General features: G+C 43.8%; 1 protein-coding gene and 1 pseudogene across 1 annotated transcript; both read right to left on the bottom strand.

Moving 5' to 3' along the window:
* Positions 1-7,025: 7,025 nt before the first annotated feature.
* Positions 7,026-7,944, bottom strand: LOC134391670 (uncharacterized; annotated as a pseudogene).
* Positions 7,945-8,603: 659 nt separating this feature from the next.
* Positions 8,604-21,063, bottom strand: TIMELESS (timeless circadian regulator). Its single transcript, XM_063075833.1, has 28 exons — positions 20,967-21,063; positions 20,665-20,818; positions 20,428-20,542; positions 20,271-20,333; positions 19,901-20,002; positions 19,563-19,718; positions 19,193-19,326; positions 18,655-18,742; positions 18,193-18,369; positions 17,587-17,804; positions 17,240-17,343; positions 16,826-16,995; positions 14,959-15,093; positions 14,707-14,858; positions 13,931-14,028; positions 13,725-13,845; positions 13,415-13,616; positions 12,983-13,128; positions 12,282-12,367; positions 12,076-12,193; positions 11,904-11,986; positions 11,522-11,664; positions 11,154-11,331; positions 11,005-11,073; positions 10,762-10,880; positions 9,454-9,664; positions 9,222-9,323; positions 8,604-9,089 (listed from the first exon to the last, which is right to left on the bottom strand). The coding sequence occupies exons 1-28, from the start codon at positions 21,061-21,063 to the stop codon at positions 9,016-9,018; spliced, it is 3,615 nt and encodes a 1,204-aa protein (XP_062931903.1). The 3' UTR covers positions 8,604-9,015.
* Between the last annotated feature and the right edge of the window lie 835 nt (positions 21,064-21,898).

Genomic DNA, 21,898 nt, shown 5'->3' with positions numbered 1-21,898 from the left:
TTTGAAAAGATGAACAAAAATGACAAACCTTTAGCTACATCAATTCAGGGGAAAAAAAGGCAGGGGGAATACTCAAATTATTAAAATTAGAAATGAAAGTGGGGACATTAGAACCTATTTTACAGAAATAAAAAGGTTTATAAAAGAGTACTATAAACGATTGTTATGCCAACAAATTAGGCAATCTAGATGAAATAGTAAAGTTCCTAGAAACAACCAACCTACCAAAACTAAATCATGAAGTAATGGAAAATCTGAATTAAGGGGATTGTGTCAATAATCAAAAACCTCCCAACAAAGAAAAGCTCTGGTCCAGTGAATTCAACCAAACATTTAAAGAAGAATTAACACCAACTTTCCCAGACTCTTCCAAAAGATCAAAGAAGAGGGAACACTTCCTAACTCATTCTAGGAGGACAGCATTACTCTCATACAAAGGCAGACAGATATTGTGGAAAAAGAAAACTACAGACCAATATCCCTTGTGAATATTGATGCAAAAATCCTCAGCAAACCGAATTCAGCATCATATTAAGAGGATTATATGCCATGAACAAGTGGAATTTACTCCTGGAATGTAAGGATGGCTCAATATATGAAAATCAATCAATGTAATTCACCACATTAACAGAATTAAGAAAAAAAATCACATGATCATCTCAATTGATACAGAAAAAGCATTTGACAAAATTCAACACCCTTTAGTGATAGAAACAGTCAACAAATGAGGAATAAATGAAATTACCTCAACATAACAAAAGCCATATACGAAAAACCTACAGCAAACATAGTCAATGGTGAAAAACTAAAAGCTTTTCCTCTAAGGTCAGGAGCAAGACAAGGATGCCCTCTTTGACCACTTCTATTCAACACAGCACTGAAAATTTTAGCCAGAGCAATTAGGCAAGAAAAATAAATAAAGGGCATCTAAGTTGGAAATACAGAAGTAAAGTTATCTCTGTTCACAGATGTTATGATTTCATACACAGAAAAGCCTAAAGATTTCAGTCATAAAAACTGTTAAAGCTAATAAATGAATTCAGCAAAATACCAGGATTCATTCAATGTCAACACACAAAAATCATTTGCATTCTAAATTTTAACAACGAACAATCTGAAAAGGAAATTTTGAAAACAATCCATTTATTTATTTATTTATTTATTTATTATTATTATTTTTTAAAGATGACTGGTAAGGGGATCTCAACCCATGGCTTGGTGTTGTCAGCACCACGCTCAGCCAGTGAGCCAACTGGCCATCCCTATATAAGGTCCAAACCTGTGGCCTTGGTGTTATCAGCACCACACTCTCCCAAGTGAGCCACGGCCAGCCCGAAAACAATCCATTTATAATAGCATAAAAAAATAATACATACTGGCCAGCCACCAAAAAATAAACAAAAAAATAAAATAAAAAACTTAGGAATTAACTTAACCAAGGAGGCAAAAGGTTTATACAATGAGAACTACAAAACATTGCTGAAAGAAATTAAAGAAGACATAAATAAATAAAAATACATCCCATGTTCATGGACTGGAAGACTTACTATTGTTAAGATGTCAATATTACTCAAAACAATCTGTAGATTTAATGCAATCCCTATTAAAATCTCAATGACTTTTTTTGCAAAAATAGAAAAGCCTTGGCTGGTCAGTTAGCTCAGTTGGTTAGAGTGTGGTGTTATAACACAAAGGTCAAGGGTTTGGATCCCAGTACTTGCTGCAAAAAAAAAAAAAAAGGGGGCCGGCCCGTGGCTCACTCGGGAGAGTGCGGTGCTGATAACATCAAGGCCCCGGGTTCGGATCCCATATACGGATGGCCAGTTCGCTCACTGGTTGAGCGTGGTGCTGACAACACCAAGTCAAGGGTTAAGATCCCCTTACCGGTCATCTTTAAAAAAAAAAAAAGAGAGACAGAGAGAGAGAAAGAAAAAAGCCTATCCTAAAATTCACATAGAATATCGAGGGACCCTGAATAGTCAAAACAATCTTGAAAAAGAAGAAAAAGCTGGAAGACTCATTCTTCCTGATTCCAAAACTTACTACAAAGCTATTATAATCAAAACAGTGTGATGCTGGCATAAACACAGAAATATACACCAATGGAATAGAATAGAGAACTCAGAAATAAACTCTTGCATATAAACCATTGTCAAATGATTTTTGACAATGGTGCCAAGACCATTTGATGGGCAAAGGACAGTCTTTTCAACAAATGGTGCTGGGAAAATTAGATATCCACCTGCAAAAGAATGAAGTTGTACCCTTACATAACACCATACAAAAATTAACTCAAAATGGATCAAACACCTAAACATACGACCTAAAACTACAAAACTTCTAGAAAACATAGGACAAAAACTTCATGACTTTGGGTGTGGTGGTGATTACTCGCATATGACACCAAAGGCACAGGCAACAAAAAGAAAAAAAAAGTTTGAACTTCATGAAAATTTTTAAATTTTGTACTTCAAAAGACAGTATCTACAGGGAAAAAGGCAACTCACAGAATGGGAGGAAATATTTGCAAATCATATATCTGATAAGGAATAATATTCACAATGTATAGAGAACTCATAAAAGTCAACAACAACAAAAAACGAACAACCTGATTCAAAAATGAATAAAGGACATGAATAGATATTTTTCTAAAGAAGATATACAATTGTCAATAAGCACATGAAAAGATACGCAACATCACTAATCATTAGGGAAATGCAATCAAAACTACAATGAGGTACCATCTCACACCTATTAGGATGGCCACTTTCAAAAGGAAAAAAAAAAAAACCCCAGAAAATAACAAGCTTTGTCAAAGATGTAGAGAAATTGAAATCTTTGTGCACTGTTGGTGGGAATGCAATATGGTACAGGCACTGTGGAAAACAGTATGTCAGGTCCTCAAAAAGTTAAAAATAGAATTACCATATTATCTAGCTATTTTTACTTCTGGGTATACAGCCTAAAGAATTGAAAGCAGGATCTCAAAAAGATTTACACATATCCATGTTCATAGTGTTAGAATTCACAATAGTCAAGAAGTGGAAGTAACCCAAGTGTTCCTCAGTGGATGTACAGATTTTTTAAATGTTGTGTATGCATACAACGCAATACTGTTCAACTTTAAAAAGAAAGGAAGTTCTGACATACTACAACGTGGATGAAACTTCAGGACATTATAAGCAAAATAAGCCAGTCACAAAAAGACAAATCCTGTATAATTCCACTTATATGAGGTATTTAGAATACTCAAATTCATATAAACAGAAAGTAGAAGGGTGGTTGTCAGGGAACAGGGGAGAGGGAAATAGGCAGCTGTTGTTTAATGAGTATAATATTTTAGTTTCGCAAGGTGAAAAAATTCTGGAAATGGGTTGCACAGCAATGTAAATATAGTTAATATTACTGAACTGTACACTTAGAAATAGTTAAGATAATAAATATTATGTTATGTGCTTTTTACCACAATTTTTTTTTGTCCTTTTTTGTGACCGCACTCAGCCAGTGAGCCAACTGGACATGCCTATATAGGATCTGAGCCCGGCGGGAGCCCCGCTGCGCTCCCAGCGCTGCACTCTCCCGAGTGAGCCACGGGGTCGGCCCTTTACCACAATTTTTAAAAACTAAGCTAAAAAAAGGAAGTGAGAAAATTATTTTTTAATTATTTTATTTTTTGGGCCGGCCCGTGGCTCACTCGGGAGAGTGCGGTGCTGATAACGCCAAGGCCCCGGGTTCGGATCCCATATACGGATGGCCGGTTCGCTCACTGGGTGAGCGTGGTGCTGACCACACCAAGTCAAGGGTTAAGATCCCCTTACCGGTCATCTTTTAAAAAAAAAAAAAAAAAAATAATAATAATAATTATTATTATTATTATTTTATTTTTTAAAATTATGTTTTTTACCCCTGTACCGGCCAGCCGCCAAAAAAAAACCCCAAAGCCCCCAAAAACAACAATAAAAGGTGGTTTTTGTTTGTTTTTTAATTAAGAAAGTAAGTTTTCACATTAAGTACACTCATAAGGTACCAGAATATAAAAACCCATACCTACTATAAAAGTCCACTAGGGCTTCCATAACAAAAAAACACAGACTGGATGACTTAAATAACGTGAATTTATTTTTCACAGTTCTGCAGGCTGGAAATATGTGATCAAGATGTCAGTCAGCAGTTGTTTTCTCCTGAGGACTTTCTCCTTGGCTTGCAGATGGCCACCTTCTCACTGTGTCCTCACACATCCTTTCCTCTATGCCCATACTCTCCTGGTATCTCTTTGTCTTCTTATAAGGACACGAGTCCTATTAGATTAGCATATTCTCCTTCAGACCTCATTCAACCTTAACTATCTCTTGGAAGGCCATATATCCAAACACAGTCACATTAGGGAGGGGTTAGAGTTTCAACCTATGAATTTGGGGGGCAGAGGGGGCACAATTAATTTCACAACACCTAGAAACATTATCATATAATACCAAAAATAAAAACTATGAATAATAATTTTTTAAAAATAAAGAAAAAATTCAGTTCCTTGGTCATATTATCCACATTTCAAGTATCCAGTAGACGCATGGGGCTAGTATCGGCTATGTTGAACACTGCAGATACAGAAAATCCCCTTCATAAGAAGTCAGATAGTCCTTCAGCTTGTAACTGGCTCCTTTAATACACCTCCAGTTCCCTCCTCCCTTCCTTAATCAGAAGATCGTTCTCATTCCAGCCATCTGGAGTTTTAACAAGGTCTGTTATGATTTATGTCGCCGCTGATTTTCAGCATGTGGGTTATCATATCTGTAAAAGACTTGCTGGACTGTACAGCATTCTCCCCATCTCTCCCTGTTTTTACTCCTCGGGCCATTTGAACTTTGGGAAATTTAAACTTATTGTGGCACCCGGAGCCTAATGAATAAAGCAAGCATATGTGCGATTTAAGGAGTCACGCAATTTTATTATAGAGCAAAAAATCTTTTTTGAGGGCATAAGAATTCTCTTCATTAGCATAGATAATCACAGGCTGACATAATTATAGTTGAATATTCTATTTTATATCTGAGGACTAGGACAGGGACTTGGTGATAATTTTTAATTATTCAGTTTTTAAGTACTGCCTATCTTATAGATGTTAAACCAGATGTTTAGCTGTATTTTGAACACCACATATACAGCTTGTGAAGAATTAGTACATACTCCTTTTGTGCCTGACCCTTTTATATAAAGCACAAGACTCCCAGCAACAGCATCCAAGTCACAGCCCTTGAATAATGACCACAATGAGAGCTGAATTCACTTCTTCTGAAGTCTTGCCCTCCAAGGCCATGGTTGTAGTCACCTCTTGGTGATTCACATCTGCGACGGCCCCCAAGCCTTCCTCCCTGATGTCTGGCAGAGGGGTTTTTGCCCCTTTTTCATAGTAATATTGTGTTAGCTGCTGAACCCCAGCTTTCACTGCAGGTTAAAGCACAGAGCTCATCAGTAGCCTGTGGGTCCCCCTAACAGCCTCAGCATGAAAATCAGAAGGTTGTAGTCAAGGTCTGTGCCCCATTTTAGCCTCATTCCTTGGGTTTGACAGAGGAGTTCTAAGCAGCAGAGTATAAAGCGGTGCCCAAATTTGTAGTAGAGTCCACTCCTGGCAACAGCTGGACCAAAATCTTCATTGTACACACACTGCTCCTGCTCATCCCCACAGTCTATGGTGAAGGCACACTTGCTCTCCCTGGATCAGACTGAACCCGGCTTAGCAGCTCCAGAACAGAGATCAGTACATCCCCTGGGAAGCCCCTACCTGTGCTGCTGTCTTTATGGCACCTTGTATCTGGCCGAAGAAAATCTGCATGACTTTCACATCCCCCAGCCTAGAGATGAAGCTGTAGGGTCCAGGAATTAGGCTGGTGGTCAGCCTGCTCCAGAGCAATCCTGAGTGCCAGGCCTAACAGGATCCTGGGTAGAGGAACCAAGTGGGTAGGACCAGACAAAGCCTTTGGGAGCAGGGTCCAACATAAACAAGAATCTACAGAGTGTGACTGGATCCGCAGAGATGAGGGAAAAGGCATCAAGGTCTTTGTCTAGGTTCCACATGAAATGGCAACCAAAGGGGGCAGCAGGAGGCAGTAAAGGAACAGGTATTGATGGATCTTAGGCGATGCTACCTGGATCAGAGTATGCTAGAATGGAAGACAACACTCAAAACTGTTTCCTTGGGCTGTGGTCTGAATGGAGCCCAGGGCTCAGTTACAGAACATCTCACCCATCAACCCTCAGCTTTTGTTCCTTTTAAGGAGGGCCCAAGAAATGGGAATAACACTCAATTTCTCTTCTTGGTCTCCCCATTCCAGATCACCAGAGACTTCCTCTGTTTCATTTCCACATAGTTATGGGCCCCAAATTACCACACAGTCCAATTAGTGAGAAGTGAGACTGCTCTGGTAGGGGCAGCCTAGCTCCCTGTCCCATGAGGAAGGGAGATGGTCGCTTTCCCCGATGATTGGTAAGGGGTATGATCTTTACAAATATCTGCCCATTTGTACTGACTGCTCAAACCTTCGGCCTCAAGACACTGGTATCTCCTACATGTCCCTGCCACATTCCAACTCTAGCTCACAAAAGGGGCTATAGAGACCCAAAGTCAAGAGAGATCAGAAAACTGTGATTCTACTATAGAAGCAGGTTTTTATTTCTCTTCTCAGTTTAAAAATTAACATAAGTGAGCTACAGCATTCAACTGTAGGGGAATTAGAAAGTACCAGGTAGATGAGTGGGAGAGATTACAATACCTCTCATGTCAAGTACATAAGAGATCCATAGTATTTGACAACTGAAAGAGAAATGAGAGGAAATAGGAGCTAGGACCTACTAAGAGAGGGGCAAGGCTGATTCCAGTCTCATGTATCTTTTAGTACTGGGATCAAATGAAGAACATACACCTGTCCTAAGCTGTCCCCAACATTTCTAACTTCTATTGTGCCCAGTCCCTGTACACAGGCCTATCAGGAACATTTGAGAAAGTAAATGTGATGCCTAGGAGGCCTTCTCTATCCAAAATAAGCCTGGGAGTTTTTCTGTATCATATCCAGTATAACGTGTTTCCGAACGGATGTGGTACACATGATAAAGTGTATCTGATCTTCTATAGGCATTGTGAAGTCCTTCATTTCAGGGCTTTTCATCAGCTGTTTGCCTACTTCTTCCAAACGATTCCAAGATTCATCCATGCACTTTTGGGTGACATCTGTGGCAGAAGCCTTGAACTCTGTTACCAGTTCAGTGGAAGGGAGCTTCTCAGCAAATTCAATGATCAGTGCTGCTACCTCATAGAGCACTCACCAATGTTCATTCATACAAGCCTCAGGAAGGGTAACTGAGTGCTGAACCCACCTAAGCTCTCCTGGAGATCCCCTCAGATCCCTAGAAATGATGTTAGTATTGCCAATACCTTCCTCCTTGTTGCACTTCTGACTCTCATGAATGAGAGTTTTCAGTGGTATCCTTTCCTCCCATTCCAATGAGCTGAAGCTGCAGAATGTGGTCCTCAGTTGGGCAGCCAACCTCCTCCAGGGCCACCCTGAGCTAAGTTGGACAGGTACTCAGGCAGAGAGGCTAAGGAGAGGGGCTGTGTGCAAGAGATCCCAACAGGTCCTGGGATCTGGGAGAGGGATCTGGCTGGAAAGCATGTTTGGTAGATGCCCAGTCTCTGTGATAGATGGCTGGAAGGTCAGGGCCCGATTCTGGGCATTTCCTGGAAAGGCAGCCACCTGGGACAGCAAAACACAGCAAAGGAGCAGCACAGCCTACATCGTGGTGGGACAGCAGATCAGCCCTGCTGGAAAGAAGCAGTGCTCGGGTTTGGAAGTGGGGAAAGGCTTGGGACAAAGAGACACCAAGACTGGTCAGAGCTAGGATGTGTCTTAGCCCTTGGAAACTTCAATTACCCTGGATACACCTCACCCCCATGCTTAGAGGCTGTGGGTGATCCTCACCTGTTCAGGAAAAAAGCAAGTCAAAGAAACAAGATAATTCAAACATATCTTTACCTTGGGGCCTCTCTGATCTGAATGGTTATTTTCTGAATCTCACCTTCACCCTACCTCAGCTGAAACAAGAAAGCCAGGAAGCTGAAGATTTCTAAGAATAGTTAAGGACATGACATTTGCAATATGTATCCATTTATTTCCTGCCCAGATTTTGCCACCCTCTCTGAACCATGCTGACAAATTGGCTTTCTCTCCCTATGTGGCTCTTGCTTCTTCCTGCTCCATCACTGTAAAGATTTATCCAAGACAAAGCATCTTGAGGTGAAAACATTTTTCTGTGTCTTCTGTAGGAGAAGAGGGAAAATAGAAGAAAAGAGAAGGCCGACAGTCTCTTTTAACTCTAAAATCTTAAACTTCTCCTTCTAAGAACATAGCAGGTGGATGGCTGGGGAACTTAGACAGATTGGCAAGTCAGACTGAGATCAGCAACTTTTATTCAATACCAAACACAAACCAAATACATTCATCATCTGGAGAGTACTGTACCCCAACCCTCCCTTAGCTGCAGGAATTGGCTCAATCTGGTGTCTAGGGGATGATCACAGGAAAGAAAATGAGGATGGGAGCATTAGGTGCCTTCTAAAAATACTGCAAAACCCCCATCCATTGTCATAAAGTTCTCCATCTGGTGCTGTGACCCATCTCCAGCAGAAAACCAAAAAGAACAGAGCAATGAGAGGAGTCCAGGATGCTTTCTACATTTCACTCACTCCTCTCATTTGCTAAGGGGCTCTAATAACCAAAAGAAATGTTTCCTAAAAGAGGAGTAAGTCTCCAGAGAGCCGCTGGGGCACAATGATAAAACTGAGAGAAGCAAGGACTGATTGCAGAGGGGTCTAACACTGTTGCCTAAAATTCCTGGACACTAAATCCATGGAAAAGCCCAGGACTCTACTGCTTCTGTCCAGTAAGAAGAATCTCTGGACCCTCCCAACTTTGACATACATTCACCATCTAACAAGTCTATCTCTATCCCTAGGCTTCTGGTTCTTTAGTAGTCCTCATCTTCATCCTCAATCTGAAACCGTTTCTTCTTTTGGATTCCTGGAGCTCCCAACTCTGGTGCTATGGGAATGACAGGGGCGAGAAAGAAATTATCTAAATATTTTAAGGGGTAAGGAGGGTGGTAGAGTTTGTCTTCAGGATTAAAGAATGATAGAAATTAAAAGAAAAACATGCCCCAATCAGACTCCATACCTTTGCTCCCGCCCTCATCTTCTGCCTCTTCATCACTATCTAGCAGTTGTCGCTTCTTGGGTGGCGCCTTTCGCTGCTCTTTCTTAGCAGTAATCCCTTCCTCTGAAATGACCGTAAGAGGTCCAAAATTAGGGAATGGGGCCCTCATATTCTACAAATACCTTACCAGCCCTCTAGACCAACATGGTTGGCACATGGTAAGTATGCAACAGATGAGCAATCGTACCATTACCCTCTGGAGACACCAGGCTTGCTTTCTTTTTATGGGCTAATAAGAGGGCCCTCAGGGCTTCTGCTCGGTGCTCATCAGGGCCTTGTTTTCCAGGGACTTTAGGTTCTAGTTCTGGCTGGAGCTTTTCCTCCTCTTCTGGCTGACTCAAAGAAGCTGCTACCCTCCGGAGCTGGGTAGGACTCAGCTTGGCTGGAATTCGCCAGAAGGTTTCCTAAAGGGGTAAAGCAGTTGAAAATGACAGCAAAGGAAAAGAACCAGCCTCTTGTCCATCAAATATGGATATTATTCATTGAATAAATATGACCTGACATTAATGAAGATCCACGAAGCATGTGAACTCTACTTACTGTAGCACAGTGCCTACTGTATTAGGAGGTTCCTAGTAAATACAGTTGTTAATTGAATGAATAAATAAATGGCTCCTAAGGCTCTACAGGCGAATCAGGTGTGATCCTTGCTCTTAAGGAACTCACAATCTAATGGGAGAAAGAATGGATATGCTGTAATACCATAGGACTGGGACTATATCAAGGGAATGAAAAAATCCCAGCTGCCAAAGTGATTACTTTTGCTTCAGAGGTTGGAAGAGTGATAGCGACTGCTCCTCTAAAGAGGTGACAATTGAGCTGACTCTTAAAAACTGGGTAGAGGTTCATCATGAAGATGGGTGGGGTATGCATGTGCATGTGTGCATGTATAGGTATCACCCTGTGTATGTGGCTGGAGCTTTCTAACAGAGGAACTGGCACGATCAACTATTTGTTGGCATGAAAAAGTCCACCATTTGAAAGATGGAAAGTAATCCAGGATGACTATATTGTAAAGTAGGAGTGTGGATGGCATGGCCATGAAGCTTCAAAAGTTGGTCAAGGCTGGGCATGCCACCGGGAGGTTGTGGACTCTGTCCTGTAATCAGTGGGGAATCATCAAGTGCTCTGGATAGGGGAGTGATATTATCAAAACTATTTTAGAAAGATAAATCTAGGGACAGTGTGGAAGATGGATTTAGGAGAAGGGGAAATTGGAGAAATGAAGACTAACAGGATGGCTGCCACAGTAGTCTCGTTCAGAGATGACAAGGCAATGAGGACAGAGGGCAAGGAGGACAATGAGGAGGACCATGAGGAGAGTAACAAGGAAGACAGATGACTATGAGGGCAACAGAGAGGGCAGTAATGAGGACAATGAGGGCAATGAGGAGCACAGAGAAGACAATGAGGAGGACAGCATTGGCAACTGCAATGAGGAGGACATGCATTTTGAAATAGGACCAACACGCTTAGCTGACACTGTAATTGATGTGTTTACCTGCCCAGCGGCAGGGGGCCGAATCCCTAGCTTGCGCAATAGCTGCTGAAACTGTTCGTTTTCCATTGCTTCCTCATTTTCTTCTGTCAGTGGCACCAGTGGAACTGCCTGGGAGCAGCCTAGGGCAGGGTCAATAGTCACATGGTGAAGATGTGACAAAAGAACTGGTCCTCCATCCCATAACCAGGTCTCCAGCAGACTCCAGTGCTCCAATCCTTCTAAAACCATCACCGGTCCACTCACCATCCTCTTCCCGATCATCTGCTACTCGAATCAGGCAGTTCTGGAGCCACAGGAGGGGGGCAGAAAAGCCTAAGAGAAATAGGAAAACATATTTGGCCCCTCCTCCTCACTCCCCCACCTGAGACGTCTCTTCCAACCAAAGTCTTCACCTTCCTGATGCAGGCTTTGACCAAGGTTTTCGGTTGAAAGGGCTGAGCTACCCTGGGCTTGCTCTGTGTCCAAGCCCTCCTCTTTCTCTTCATCCTCTTCACTCTCTCCCTCTGAAAGGTCTTCCTCTTCTTCCAGATCTTCCTGGCAAAAATCTTTCAGGGACTCCTCTCCAATGGGCTAAAATTCATCGGGAGGACGAAAAAGGAGGCAGCACAAGGAACTTACTGGAGTCTTCCGGTTCCTTACCACCCCATTTGAGGGACCTAGTCAGAACAGCCTGAGGCAGGAAGAATCTGGGTGGGCTACTCTTAAGAAGCACTTCAGGGGGAGTAGGCCCAAGCTGGCAGAGCCCGGGTATGGTTGTTACCAGGCTGGAGGGTGCCAACTTCTTCCGTCGTTTCTTGTACAGCTCCCGCCGCTCAGCCACCAGCCCCAGAGCCAGCAGTTTATCCACTATTCGGGCCCGTGAGCGTTTGGCTGTGATATTCTTCATGATATGACCCAGGACATCTATAGAGAGAGTGCATGTGAATTCCCAAGAGCAACAGAGGAAAGGGATTAAAAAAAAAAAAAAAGACAGAGGTCTCTGGAAAGAGGCTAGCTCAATTCATCCAAAAATGACACTTACAAACATAGTAAGCGAACAGAAGGGATGGGATAAGTTTTCTTTGGGATTAAGAGGCAGAGGGAAAAGAAAAGGACAGCTTGGCTGTCATCTGAGAGGTTCCCTGAGCTTCCACCTCACTTACCATCTGAGTTCTGAAACTCCTCAAAAAGCCGCTGCAGCTCCAGCTCCTGATCTTCTGTCCACAATACAATATGGGTTCCTTTCCTATTTACGGAGGTGTCAGTGGAAGAGGAGGCTCAGAGAGAGAACAGAGGATTCCCCAACCCAATTCCCTCCAGAGCACGTGTCTCTACCTTTGGAAGTCCTTGACACTGTCAGCCAGTCCCAGCCGTACCAGATGGTGGATGATCTGCTTACGTGTTCGAGGAGCAGTATTCAGGTGTGCCAAGATAGCTTCCACCACATCCTGACCTGGGGTGGAGCAGGAGTGAGGCAGTAAAGAGGGGTCCTGGTACTCAGGCTGCCATCCTCATAAACTCTTCAGATCTCAAAGCCTCACCTTCCACATCCTTATGGGTTAAGTACAATTCCCGAAGCTGGGCCTCTTCCTCTGGACTCCACATAGGGGCTCTGTGACTGGAGGATCTAAATGGTGAAGCGGAAGGGGAGCATGTAGGTTGTTGCCCAAAAAGAGAAGACCAAAGGCCCTTCCTGATCAGTTCTGAAAGAAACAAAAAGGCTGAGGCAGGTAACTTGAAGAAGCCAGCTAGCAGAGGCCTAGGTTTGTTTCCTTCCCCTCACTCTCCTTCCACATAAGAACCCAAAAGTCAAACTACGAGATTTTCCAGGGTGGGCCTGTGGAACCTAACACTCCAGGCATTGAGAGTATTATAGGAAAAAGACAGAAGTGTGAAGGGAGAGGAGCTGAGATATTAAGGGAAAGAGAACAAACATTTCTATGACTCCTTATGGTTTCCCAGCACATTTTGGCATAGGGCACAGACTCTCTCCACTCCTATCAGTGACCACTCTGTGAAGGCTGGTGAAGGAGAAGGAAACTAGGGTAGACAGGAGACTTAGGCTCCAGTCCATGTTCCTCTCTTGAGTAACCTCAGATAAAGTATTGCCACTTTCTTGGCCTGTTTTCTCACCTACGAAAGGGAAAAAAACGTTAAATGATTTGCAAGCTCTTCTAGCTCTGATACCGGGTGACTGCATCACCTTTCCCTACTGCTCATCCTTCCCCATCCTTAAGCTCACCTGCCATCCAGGGTGCCATAGCCCTCGGTCATTTCTCGAACCACAGCTGTGTTCTTCCAGAACAGCAGCTCTACAATGGCTTTCTGGTTGACTGCAGCCAATGCAAAGAACTTGCCCAGGATGTATTTGGCAAAAGTCACTAGCTCCTGTAGAGAAGAAGCTACTATGAGGCTTCCCACTTCTAAATGTATATATAAGCCTGGCCCTCTAGTTATTTTCACTATACCTGTTCCCAGCTGCCACCTCCTCCTCACTCAGACTCTCTCTTCTATCCTTCTCCATGTAGTTACTTCAACCTGCCTGCCTACTTCCTCACCGTTTCTCATCTCCCAGCCCTTAATACCTCTCAGCATCCTTTATCTCCTAAAGATGACCTGTTTACACCAGGACTCCCATATCCCTCCAGACTCCCATTCATTGGTATCCCCTCACTTTGTAGACTCCAGCAGCAGGGTCACTAAGCAGACGATTGAAGAGGCAGAAGACTGAGAGCTGGAAAAGTAGGGCTTCCATTTTGAGGTCATGGGCCAGTCGGTGCAGCATTTTGACAACACAGTGGTTAGTGTGGGCACTATTCTGCTGGTAGCTCCGCAACAGCAGCACGTAGGCTCGGATCACAGTTGAGGATGCAAAGCTGCACCAAAATAAGGAGGGAAAGGATGTCAGCATAAGAAAGACACTACTCATCCTCACAGCTACACAATCACCACCCTGGGACACACTCAGTCCTCTTGGCCCACACCGTTTCAGGTAGTCCAGAAAGTTAAATTCTTTCTCTGACACCTGGACCGCTTGCAACTCCTCCTCCTCTTCTTCTTCTTCCTCTTCTTCCTCTGCCCCTCGTTCCTCTGGCCCTTGCTGCCCTGTGGAAAGAGGATTACTGGGTCTCTGTTATGCAGGTGCTGGAGAGAGCTGGAAGGAGATAGATATGAAGGAATGAAGACTCACGAGGAAGTGGAGCAGAGAGGATTTGTTTAAGCAATTGGATCTCTTCCTCTGAGGAAATGTCTTGAGAGCCAAACACATCTCCTTCTGGCCATACCTCCCTGAAACACAGACAGAAAACAGGCTTTAACCAAAGGAAATCTGAGTTATAATTTGAAGTGGGAGAAGGAATGTAGACTTATTTCATATCTCAGCCAGAAAGAGAATGCAAATTGTTATTTCAGAGATGAAACAAAGACTCTAGGGAAAATTTTCCTCATAAGCCACAATGTAATAAAAATCATAAGAACAAAATGCAAACAATCTAAATGTTTGACAATTAAGCAAAAATACATATTCACATAATGGTGTTTTAAAACCAATAACAATTAAAGAAATATATCTGATGACAGACAATGCTCACAAGAAATTGAGAAATGAAAAAATACTAAAAATCAGCATGTGCAAAATTTTGTTTCTGTAAAAGGAGGTAGATATCATGTGTCTATATATAACACTGAGGAAACACTCTGGAAGGTTACTCATCAAAATGTTAATGATGTTTATCTTTGGCTAGTAGAATTATCTTTCTTTTTCCCCCAATTAACTGTGCTTTCTGATATTTCTCAAAAATAAAAAACTCAAATAAATCAATCAAAACTCCCCCAGGAGTCAGTTCTCAGAAGAGTTCCAGAGCCTCTGATGAGAGTTCTCTCTTTTGAAGACTGAGTACCCTGGACTACAGTGAAGGCCTGTCCCTGCCCCCAAAGCCCAGGAGGATGGGTGGGTAGGGTTCTTACCGGGCAGACCGCAGGAGGGTCAGGGCCTGTGGGGCCTGGCCAGTCAGGAGACAGTCTTGGATCCGCACCATGGATTCTGCCCGCTGCTCTTCCACTGGCACCTCTGAGGCCGCATCAAAGGGAACCATAGAGTCTACACTAAGCTCAGGATCCTAGAGATGGATAATGCTATGGGAGCAGAGGGAAGGAAAACCCAGATTGTCTACCTAGAGGACTATCTTCAAGAAAGATAGGGTTTCTGCAACCACCTACCTGGACACAGCACTGCAGCTGCTCAGACATGGCTGACCACACAGCCTCTAGTTCCTCTGGTCTACATGGGACATTACCAGAAGTAATGGCCTGATCTAGGACGTTCTTCTTCTTCTTTCTCTTCTTTCGTTTGTTCTACAGGGAAAGAACTGCATTAGGATGGCAGGAGAGCTAAGGAGGCCTTTTTCCCATCAATGTCTTCTCTATTACAAAACTAATTAATTTACTAGACATTCGGAGAGTGCCCATTATGTACTACTCATAGGCAATGGGAAGCAATAGTGAACAGTATATTTCCTTACCCTTGAGGAGCTTGTACTCTAGTGGGGTAGACAGGTTAAGTCAATGGGTAAATTATGTTACAGTGTGGAGAAGAGCTGCATTGTGGGTGAGCATAAAATGCTATGGCAAAACTCAGGAATAGCACCCAACCCATTTCCTGGGGTCAGAGAAGGCTTACCAAAAGCAGTGATATCTTTTTATTTATTTATTTATTTTTAAAAGATGGCCGGTAAGGGGATCTTAACCCTTGACTTGGTGTTGTCAGCACCATGCTCTCCCGTGTGAGCTAACCGGCCATCCCTATAGAGGGATCTGAATCCGTGGCCTTGGTGTTATCAGTACCACACACTCCCAAGTGAGCCATGGGCTGGCCCAAAAGCAGTGACATCTTAAGGAGATGTCTACAGAATGAACAGATGCTATAAGGATCAAATAGATACATGAAAAGGCTCTGTAAAATGCAAAAAAAAAAAATAAAGCCTATAATTTTTTCTCTCTCATTTTTTTTTTTGCTTTCTTTTTAATTTTTCTTTCTCTTAAAAAGCAGAATAACTTAATACCTAAATCCTGCTCCCCCTTTCCCCTCAAGTCATAGCTGTGAACTAGTCTTTCACACAAGTACTCAAAAGCCAAATAGGATGGACCAGGAGGCCCTTAAGGTTTGTGCTCTATTCAAGGAACTTATAATTAAACACACCAAAGGTGAGAAGCACAAGCTTTGGAGTCCAGCAGATCTGGATTTGAGAACTAATGCTAGTCATTTACTAATAAGAACTTGGATAAGACCAAGGACATGTGCACATTTCCTAGTGCTGTTTTGAGGACTACACGAAAACATTGGCACAGCGTCTGACACATAGTAAATACTTGATAAATGATAGCACCTATTATTATTGATAATATCACAGAGCCCTGGGTGTAAAAATACCTTTTAGCAAAGTCTCATTGGTACTACTGCCCCTTTCAAGTCAACTACTGACAGAATTTTAAGCAGCAACTAGCATTTACAGGAAGGTTCTGGTACAAAACCTGTTTTTACAAAGCAGAGTCTCTGTGTCTCCAGGATACACATTCCTTGGGGTTTTCCTCTTGTCCTAGACTTTTCATTTATTATTCCATTTCAGACTTATGAACAGATATTACAATCCCAACTTTAGTGATGTGGAGGCTGACACAAGCAGCCGGAGTTTATTCTAACAGTAGATAACACAGAACTAGATCCCAGACCCCCTAACTTTCAATTCAAGTCTCTTTCTATCTCACAATGCTTCTGAAGTATAAGTAGGAAATATTATAGCATAATCACCAAACTCTAAAATTATGAATCTCCAGGGTTTATGTGCTTGGCACTTAGGTGTTCAACAAAAGTTTCCTGAATGAATTATTTCTGGTAGATCAGGAATTAATCTAATGGGAGAAGGAAACTATGGTAGACTCTCATTGGCAACCCCAACAAATCTCTTGCCCTCTTAGTTCGGAGTAGTTCTAACAGATCAGCATAGGCTGCAGAAAATGTAAAGAGAAAGAGCCCTCTGTCCTTCACCCTCCCTTCACAGGTCTTTCTACCTCTTGGGTTGCCTAGTACCTGCACCACCAGGTTCCCACGGCTCCGACAGAATCGCTCCAACATCTTGAGGAATAGGTGGGTGGTTTCCACCAGGTCCCGAAGGAAAGAGCGGGGCTGGCATCGCTCATCAAACTTTCGAAAGAGTGCCAGGAATAGTTCTCGGTACTCCATCACATAGAAAATATTGTCTAGGAATGGGAAAGAGGAAGGAATAGAAAGACTGACCTAGAAAGCTTGGAAAAGGAGAAATGGATGAAATTGGGACTGGGAAGAATGAGATTCTAGTCAAGAGGTGGGGAAAGGGCTGACCAGTTAGCTCAGCTGATAACACCAAGGTCCAGGTTTTGATCCCTGTACCAGCCAGCCACCCAAACTAAGAAACAAAAAAAGAGAAAGGGAAGGCTTGGATCAGGGACCAGGCCAGGGCCTCACTCTTGATGATGCGGCTGCTCTCCCTCACGGCCTCATCTGGAGACATGTCCATCTCATTTACTGTGGCCAGTAGCTCCTGATAGGCCTTTAGAGCCAGGTGTGTTCTGTGAGTTGAGGAAAAGAGGTAGAATGGAGGACAACTTAGGACACTGGCTTATGGAAACAGCAACCCCTATCCCCCGAAAAAAAATTATATCACCAAAAAGAGAATGACCCAGTCAATCCTTGCTCCCTAGCCTGACCACCTCAACTCTGAATCAGAGAAAAAGTACCAACTAGACTTCAGATATTCAGATTCCCAGTCTGGCCAAGATGCCCACTCTGACCCCAATAACCACTCCACTCACCGGTGTGCCCAGGAGGCAGCTTCCTTGCGGTCAGTCAGCATCATCTCATAGTAGTTAGTGAGGTTCTGCTCAATGAAGTGGAAGGTACGGACACTGAGAGTCTCAGAAACCAGGCCTGGCCGGAAGGAGGCGGCTCGGTTGAAGGCCATGAAGAAAGCCAAAGCCCACATGTAGTAGGTCTCATCATGCTGCTGAGCTTTCTCCCGAAGCAGGTGATCCTAATATCCCCCCCAAAAGACCACCATCACCTCAGGGCTTCCAACATAGAAGATTGTCCTATCATGATGGGGTTAAACCTAGACATCAATGTAATAATACTCTAGGATCATAAATTCCAGCTCTCTCTTGTTCTCCCCAGGTCTTTCCACATTCCCTTCTCCTTCCTCTGGGGAAAATACCCCCGAGCATTTTTTGTCATGAAATAACCCACTCCCTCCTGGCATCTTCACCCTCTCTCAGGGTCACTCTCCACCCTTCCTACATACTTGTCCACACTCCAGGGTCAATCCCCAGGTTGTCCTTCTTACCCACAACTGGCCCCATCACCTCTCAGTTCATCTCTCTGTTCCATCCTTCATTATCTCCATATCCTTCCTAGGCTCGCACCTTTACTGAACCCATGAGCTGGTTATAACAGTTCTCCAGGAACTCAGAGCAGAATTCTCTGAGGAAGAGCCTCACGTTGAGGGCAGAGCGGCGCTGAATGGACAGCTCCCGGACAGCCTGGCGACGCTTAGGCACTCTTCGGGGCTGCTTTCCCAAATCTGAACTGTAGTTTTGAAGCTGGAGGTGTGGAGGGATTAAAATTACACTGAACCACCACCGTCCTCTTGGAGCTCTTCCCACATCCCTGGCTCTGCAATTTTCTCAGAAGAAACTCTTAGAAGGTTCTCTCCCTCTGATACCATGTGAAGATATAGGTGAAGACAATGTGGCTAATGCCAGAGACTGTTTACTGTCACCAACTTTCTAAGCCCAAGAACAGAGAAGCTTTAACTCTAGAGATGATTACTCTTCTTAGGCTCTGAAACTCCATAATGTTCCCACCCTAGATGTGATAATACTTACATTGTGAAGACCTTTGTGAAAGATGAGGTCTCTCTCCCCAATGGATTTCAACCCCTGGACAATGTAGGAGCCCCCAAATCGAGAATGCCTACATAAAAAAAAAAACAAGGGCAACAAGGTGATTCCTCAATGCTCTGGAAGCTCTGTCCCCATTCTCTTTTATCAGCACATCACAGCAAATTAAAACTGTAAAATATCCCATACCAGCCAGCCACCAAAAAGTAATAATAAGGACTAGCCTGTGGCTCACTCAGGAGAGTGTGGTGCTGGTAACACCAAGGCCACGGGTTCGGTTCCCTACATAGGAATGGCCGGTTAGCTCAATTGTGAGAGCGTGGTGCTGACAACACCAAGTCAAGGGTTAAGATCCCCTTCCCAGTCATCTTTTTAAAAAATTAATAAATAAAATAATAATAATAATAATAATAATTGTAAAATGTTATCCAGTCACCACTGCCTTAGAATTTGCCCCAAGCCCTCAGCATTCCATATTGCAGGAACAGGAACAGGAACATGAGTACAACTTTCTGCCATTGACCTGTTGCCTCGCTGGAGAGCTCGAGTCTTCTTTTCTGCCATCTCTCGCTGACGCAGCACCTCCAGTTCTGCCACATCTGTGCTCCGTTCCTGATCTAAGCGTCCCTGCCCTACTCCTGCCAGCTGTTCAGGGTTCTAGATTTGGAACAAGGATGGAAGAATCAACGGGACAGTCATTCCTTATCCTGAGTTCATTCCCACTGGGGACAGAAAGAGTAAACAAAACAGGACTGTTGATGGGACCTTATACTCAAGACATACCTGTTACCTGCCTTCCCTAGATAATTCAGCTGTTTTTATAAGAGCAATTCAGGCTGCATAGCAAAAAAATTGTGGGTGGAGGGGACTGAGGCAATAGGCCAAAATTTCACCTGGTCACGAAACATAAGGGAGACAATCTCTAGCACATGTAGACTCCACTGCTGCTCAGCAGGTGAGCTGGCAAGGAAGAGGACCAGGTCGTCGAAGCCGCTGAGGTGAATTGCCCAGAGAAGCTGGTCATGGACACTGGCGTCATCATCGATCCTCTGAACAATGAGTGAGTGATGAGGGGAGTAAGTGAGTTCATTCAGTTCCACTGCCATGCCTTGAAGTTCTCCAACTCATTCTTTGACCAAAGTTCTTCCCCCAGACTTGTCAGAGGACAGAAAAGCCTAAAAAGGGCTCAACCTAACCAAACACAAGAACTCAGACCACTCAACACCCTTACCTTCTCCTGATCAAGGTCAGCTGGGACATGAAGAATATTTCTGACCAGCAGCAGGATTCGCTCAATCAGCAAGTTGTCTTCCTCCTGCCGTTCCTCCCAGCCCTAGTCAGAAGGAGAGTTAAAGGAAGGGACTCCCTACCGAAGGCAGACAGCCTCTACCCTGGCTAGAGGGCAGAGGCACAGGAGAGAATCAGGACTAAAAAGAAAGAAGAAAGAGTGTAAGGAGTCCTGAGTCAGCCAGAGACTATGGATTGGACTACCACATTCCCCAGACTGGGACCATATCTCCAAACTCAGCCTCTCCTCTGCCCAGAGGAGGTCCAAAGCACTAACAGTCCCTTGGGATCTTGTAAGGGGAAGAACCACTCACCAACTGCAGCAGCCCATACAAGGTTTCACTGAGGACTCCAAAAGCCTTCTCGCTGGCAAAGGCCTATTAAATAGGGAAATGGATCTTAAGTAGCGCCCATCCCCTACTTCTTCACTGCCCCTAACTCTGCCCCAGGGACTCTGAAGGAAAGCCTCACCTCTTTGTAGGCCTGCAGATAAATTACCACCTGCAGAAAATGGTGCCGGAAGGTGGGCTCCTTAGGCAAACTACCAAAACAGAGCAAGGCTGGTTGTGTCAGGTTCACCATCAGTCTGGGGAGACAATAAAGGAGCAAGAAGTTGTTAAGTTTCCTCACGAGGCACAGACACCACAACCCATCAAGTCAACGTCAAAGGCTGGCACATGGTAAAAGTTAAAAAGCTGGGGAAACAACCTGATAACAGCATCAAAGAGAGGTTTGTCCTGGCGGTGCTGAGTAAGAATGGGTAGGAGGTCACTCTGCAGGATCTGGGCTGCCCCCAGCTGCTGCCGCACATCTCGTGTCTCATCCTCATGCCTCAAGTACCGGATCAAATCCTTCACACTCTCTTCAGAGACAGAATAAAACATGTACATGGAACCCTGGAAGAAGCTCCACCCAGGCCCATGTACTTTTCATACCCATGGTGTGAGAAATTTAACAGACCTCTTCAATTCAAGCAAGTTTTTTACCTGTTTCCTCAAAAACATACTCACCTAAGCAATCTGGTTCTTTGTGGTAAATGTCTCCCTCCAAGTACCCAAGGGCACTGCATGTGGCTAGAAGTTCACAATTCATTATGTATAAGTCCATACATCAGTGGACCAGCCAATAGAGAGGTGGAGATAGAAATGACGAGGCCTGCAGAGATCAGGAAACATAACAAATGTAGGGTCTTTGTGAAAAGGAAGGAGGAACAGGACAGGGCCCTAATGCTGAGTATTCTCAACAAGACCCTCTAATGCTTCACTTTTGTCAGAACCGAAAGTACTGCTCCCAGTCCCAGGAAAAGCTTTAAGTTAAAGTTTCGACCTGATCAAAACCAAAGAGGCTCCAGCCTACAAATTGAGCACCTGCCCCATACTCTAATCTGGGTCTGAAATTGTAGAAACAGTCTGTCTCAGAGTTAACTTAACCTAGTAGGAAAAAAGGTTGATTAGAGAAGAGTATCAACTCTGAGACTTTCACCCTGAGAGAGCTGTGCAGCCTTGAGATGGAGGAAGGGAGCTTACCTCTTCTCCCTTAAAATTGTCAGATCCGGTCCTCCTCTCCCTTCTGTAGCTCTTCCACAGCACGGGAATTAAGAAAACCCAGCCCTGACCATCTAGTGATTCTGCTTAGGATCTGATATATCCCAGGAGTCGTGAGGCTTCTGAGGCACTGGGGATGTATGGAGAAAGTCCCTTCACTCTCCTTCCCAAAGTCACTCTCAAACCTTGCTAATCTCAGTAGAAGTCAGCATCTAACAGAATGAGTGAGGAAAAAGAGTGAACACGAACTGGTAAACTCTGTCACCATCCCCAGAAGAATTATCTCCCTTTTCTGAAGCATGTCCCCTTTTATTAAGATCCCAAAACTCTCATCAGATAATCAAGTAGACACATGTCCAGAATCCTAGATGTTTCAGAACCTGACACTAATAACACTG

This window comes from Cynocephalus volans, chromosome 12 (genome assembly GCF_027409185.1).
Source record: "Cynocephalus volans isolate mCynVol1 chromosome 12, mCynVol1.pri, whole genome shotgun sequence".
Classification (NCBI taxonomy): Eukaryota; Metazoa; Chordata; class Mammalia; order Dermoptera; family Cynocephalidae; genus Cynocephalus; species Cynocephalus volans.
The sequence above is the reverse complement of the archived record's forward strand: the minus strand, read 5'-3'. Positions and strand labels throughout refer to the sequence as shown.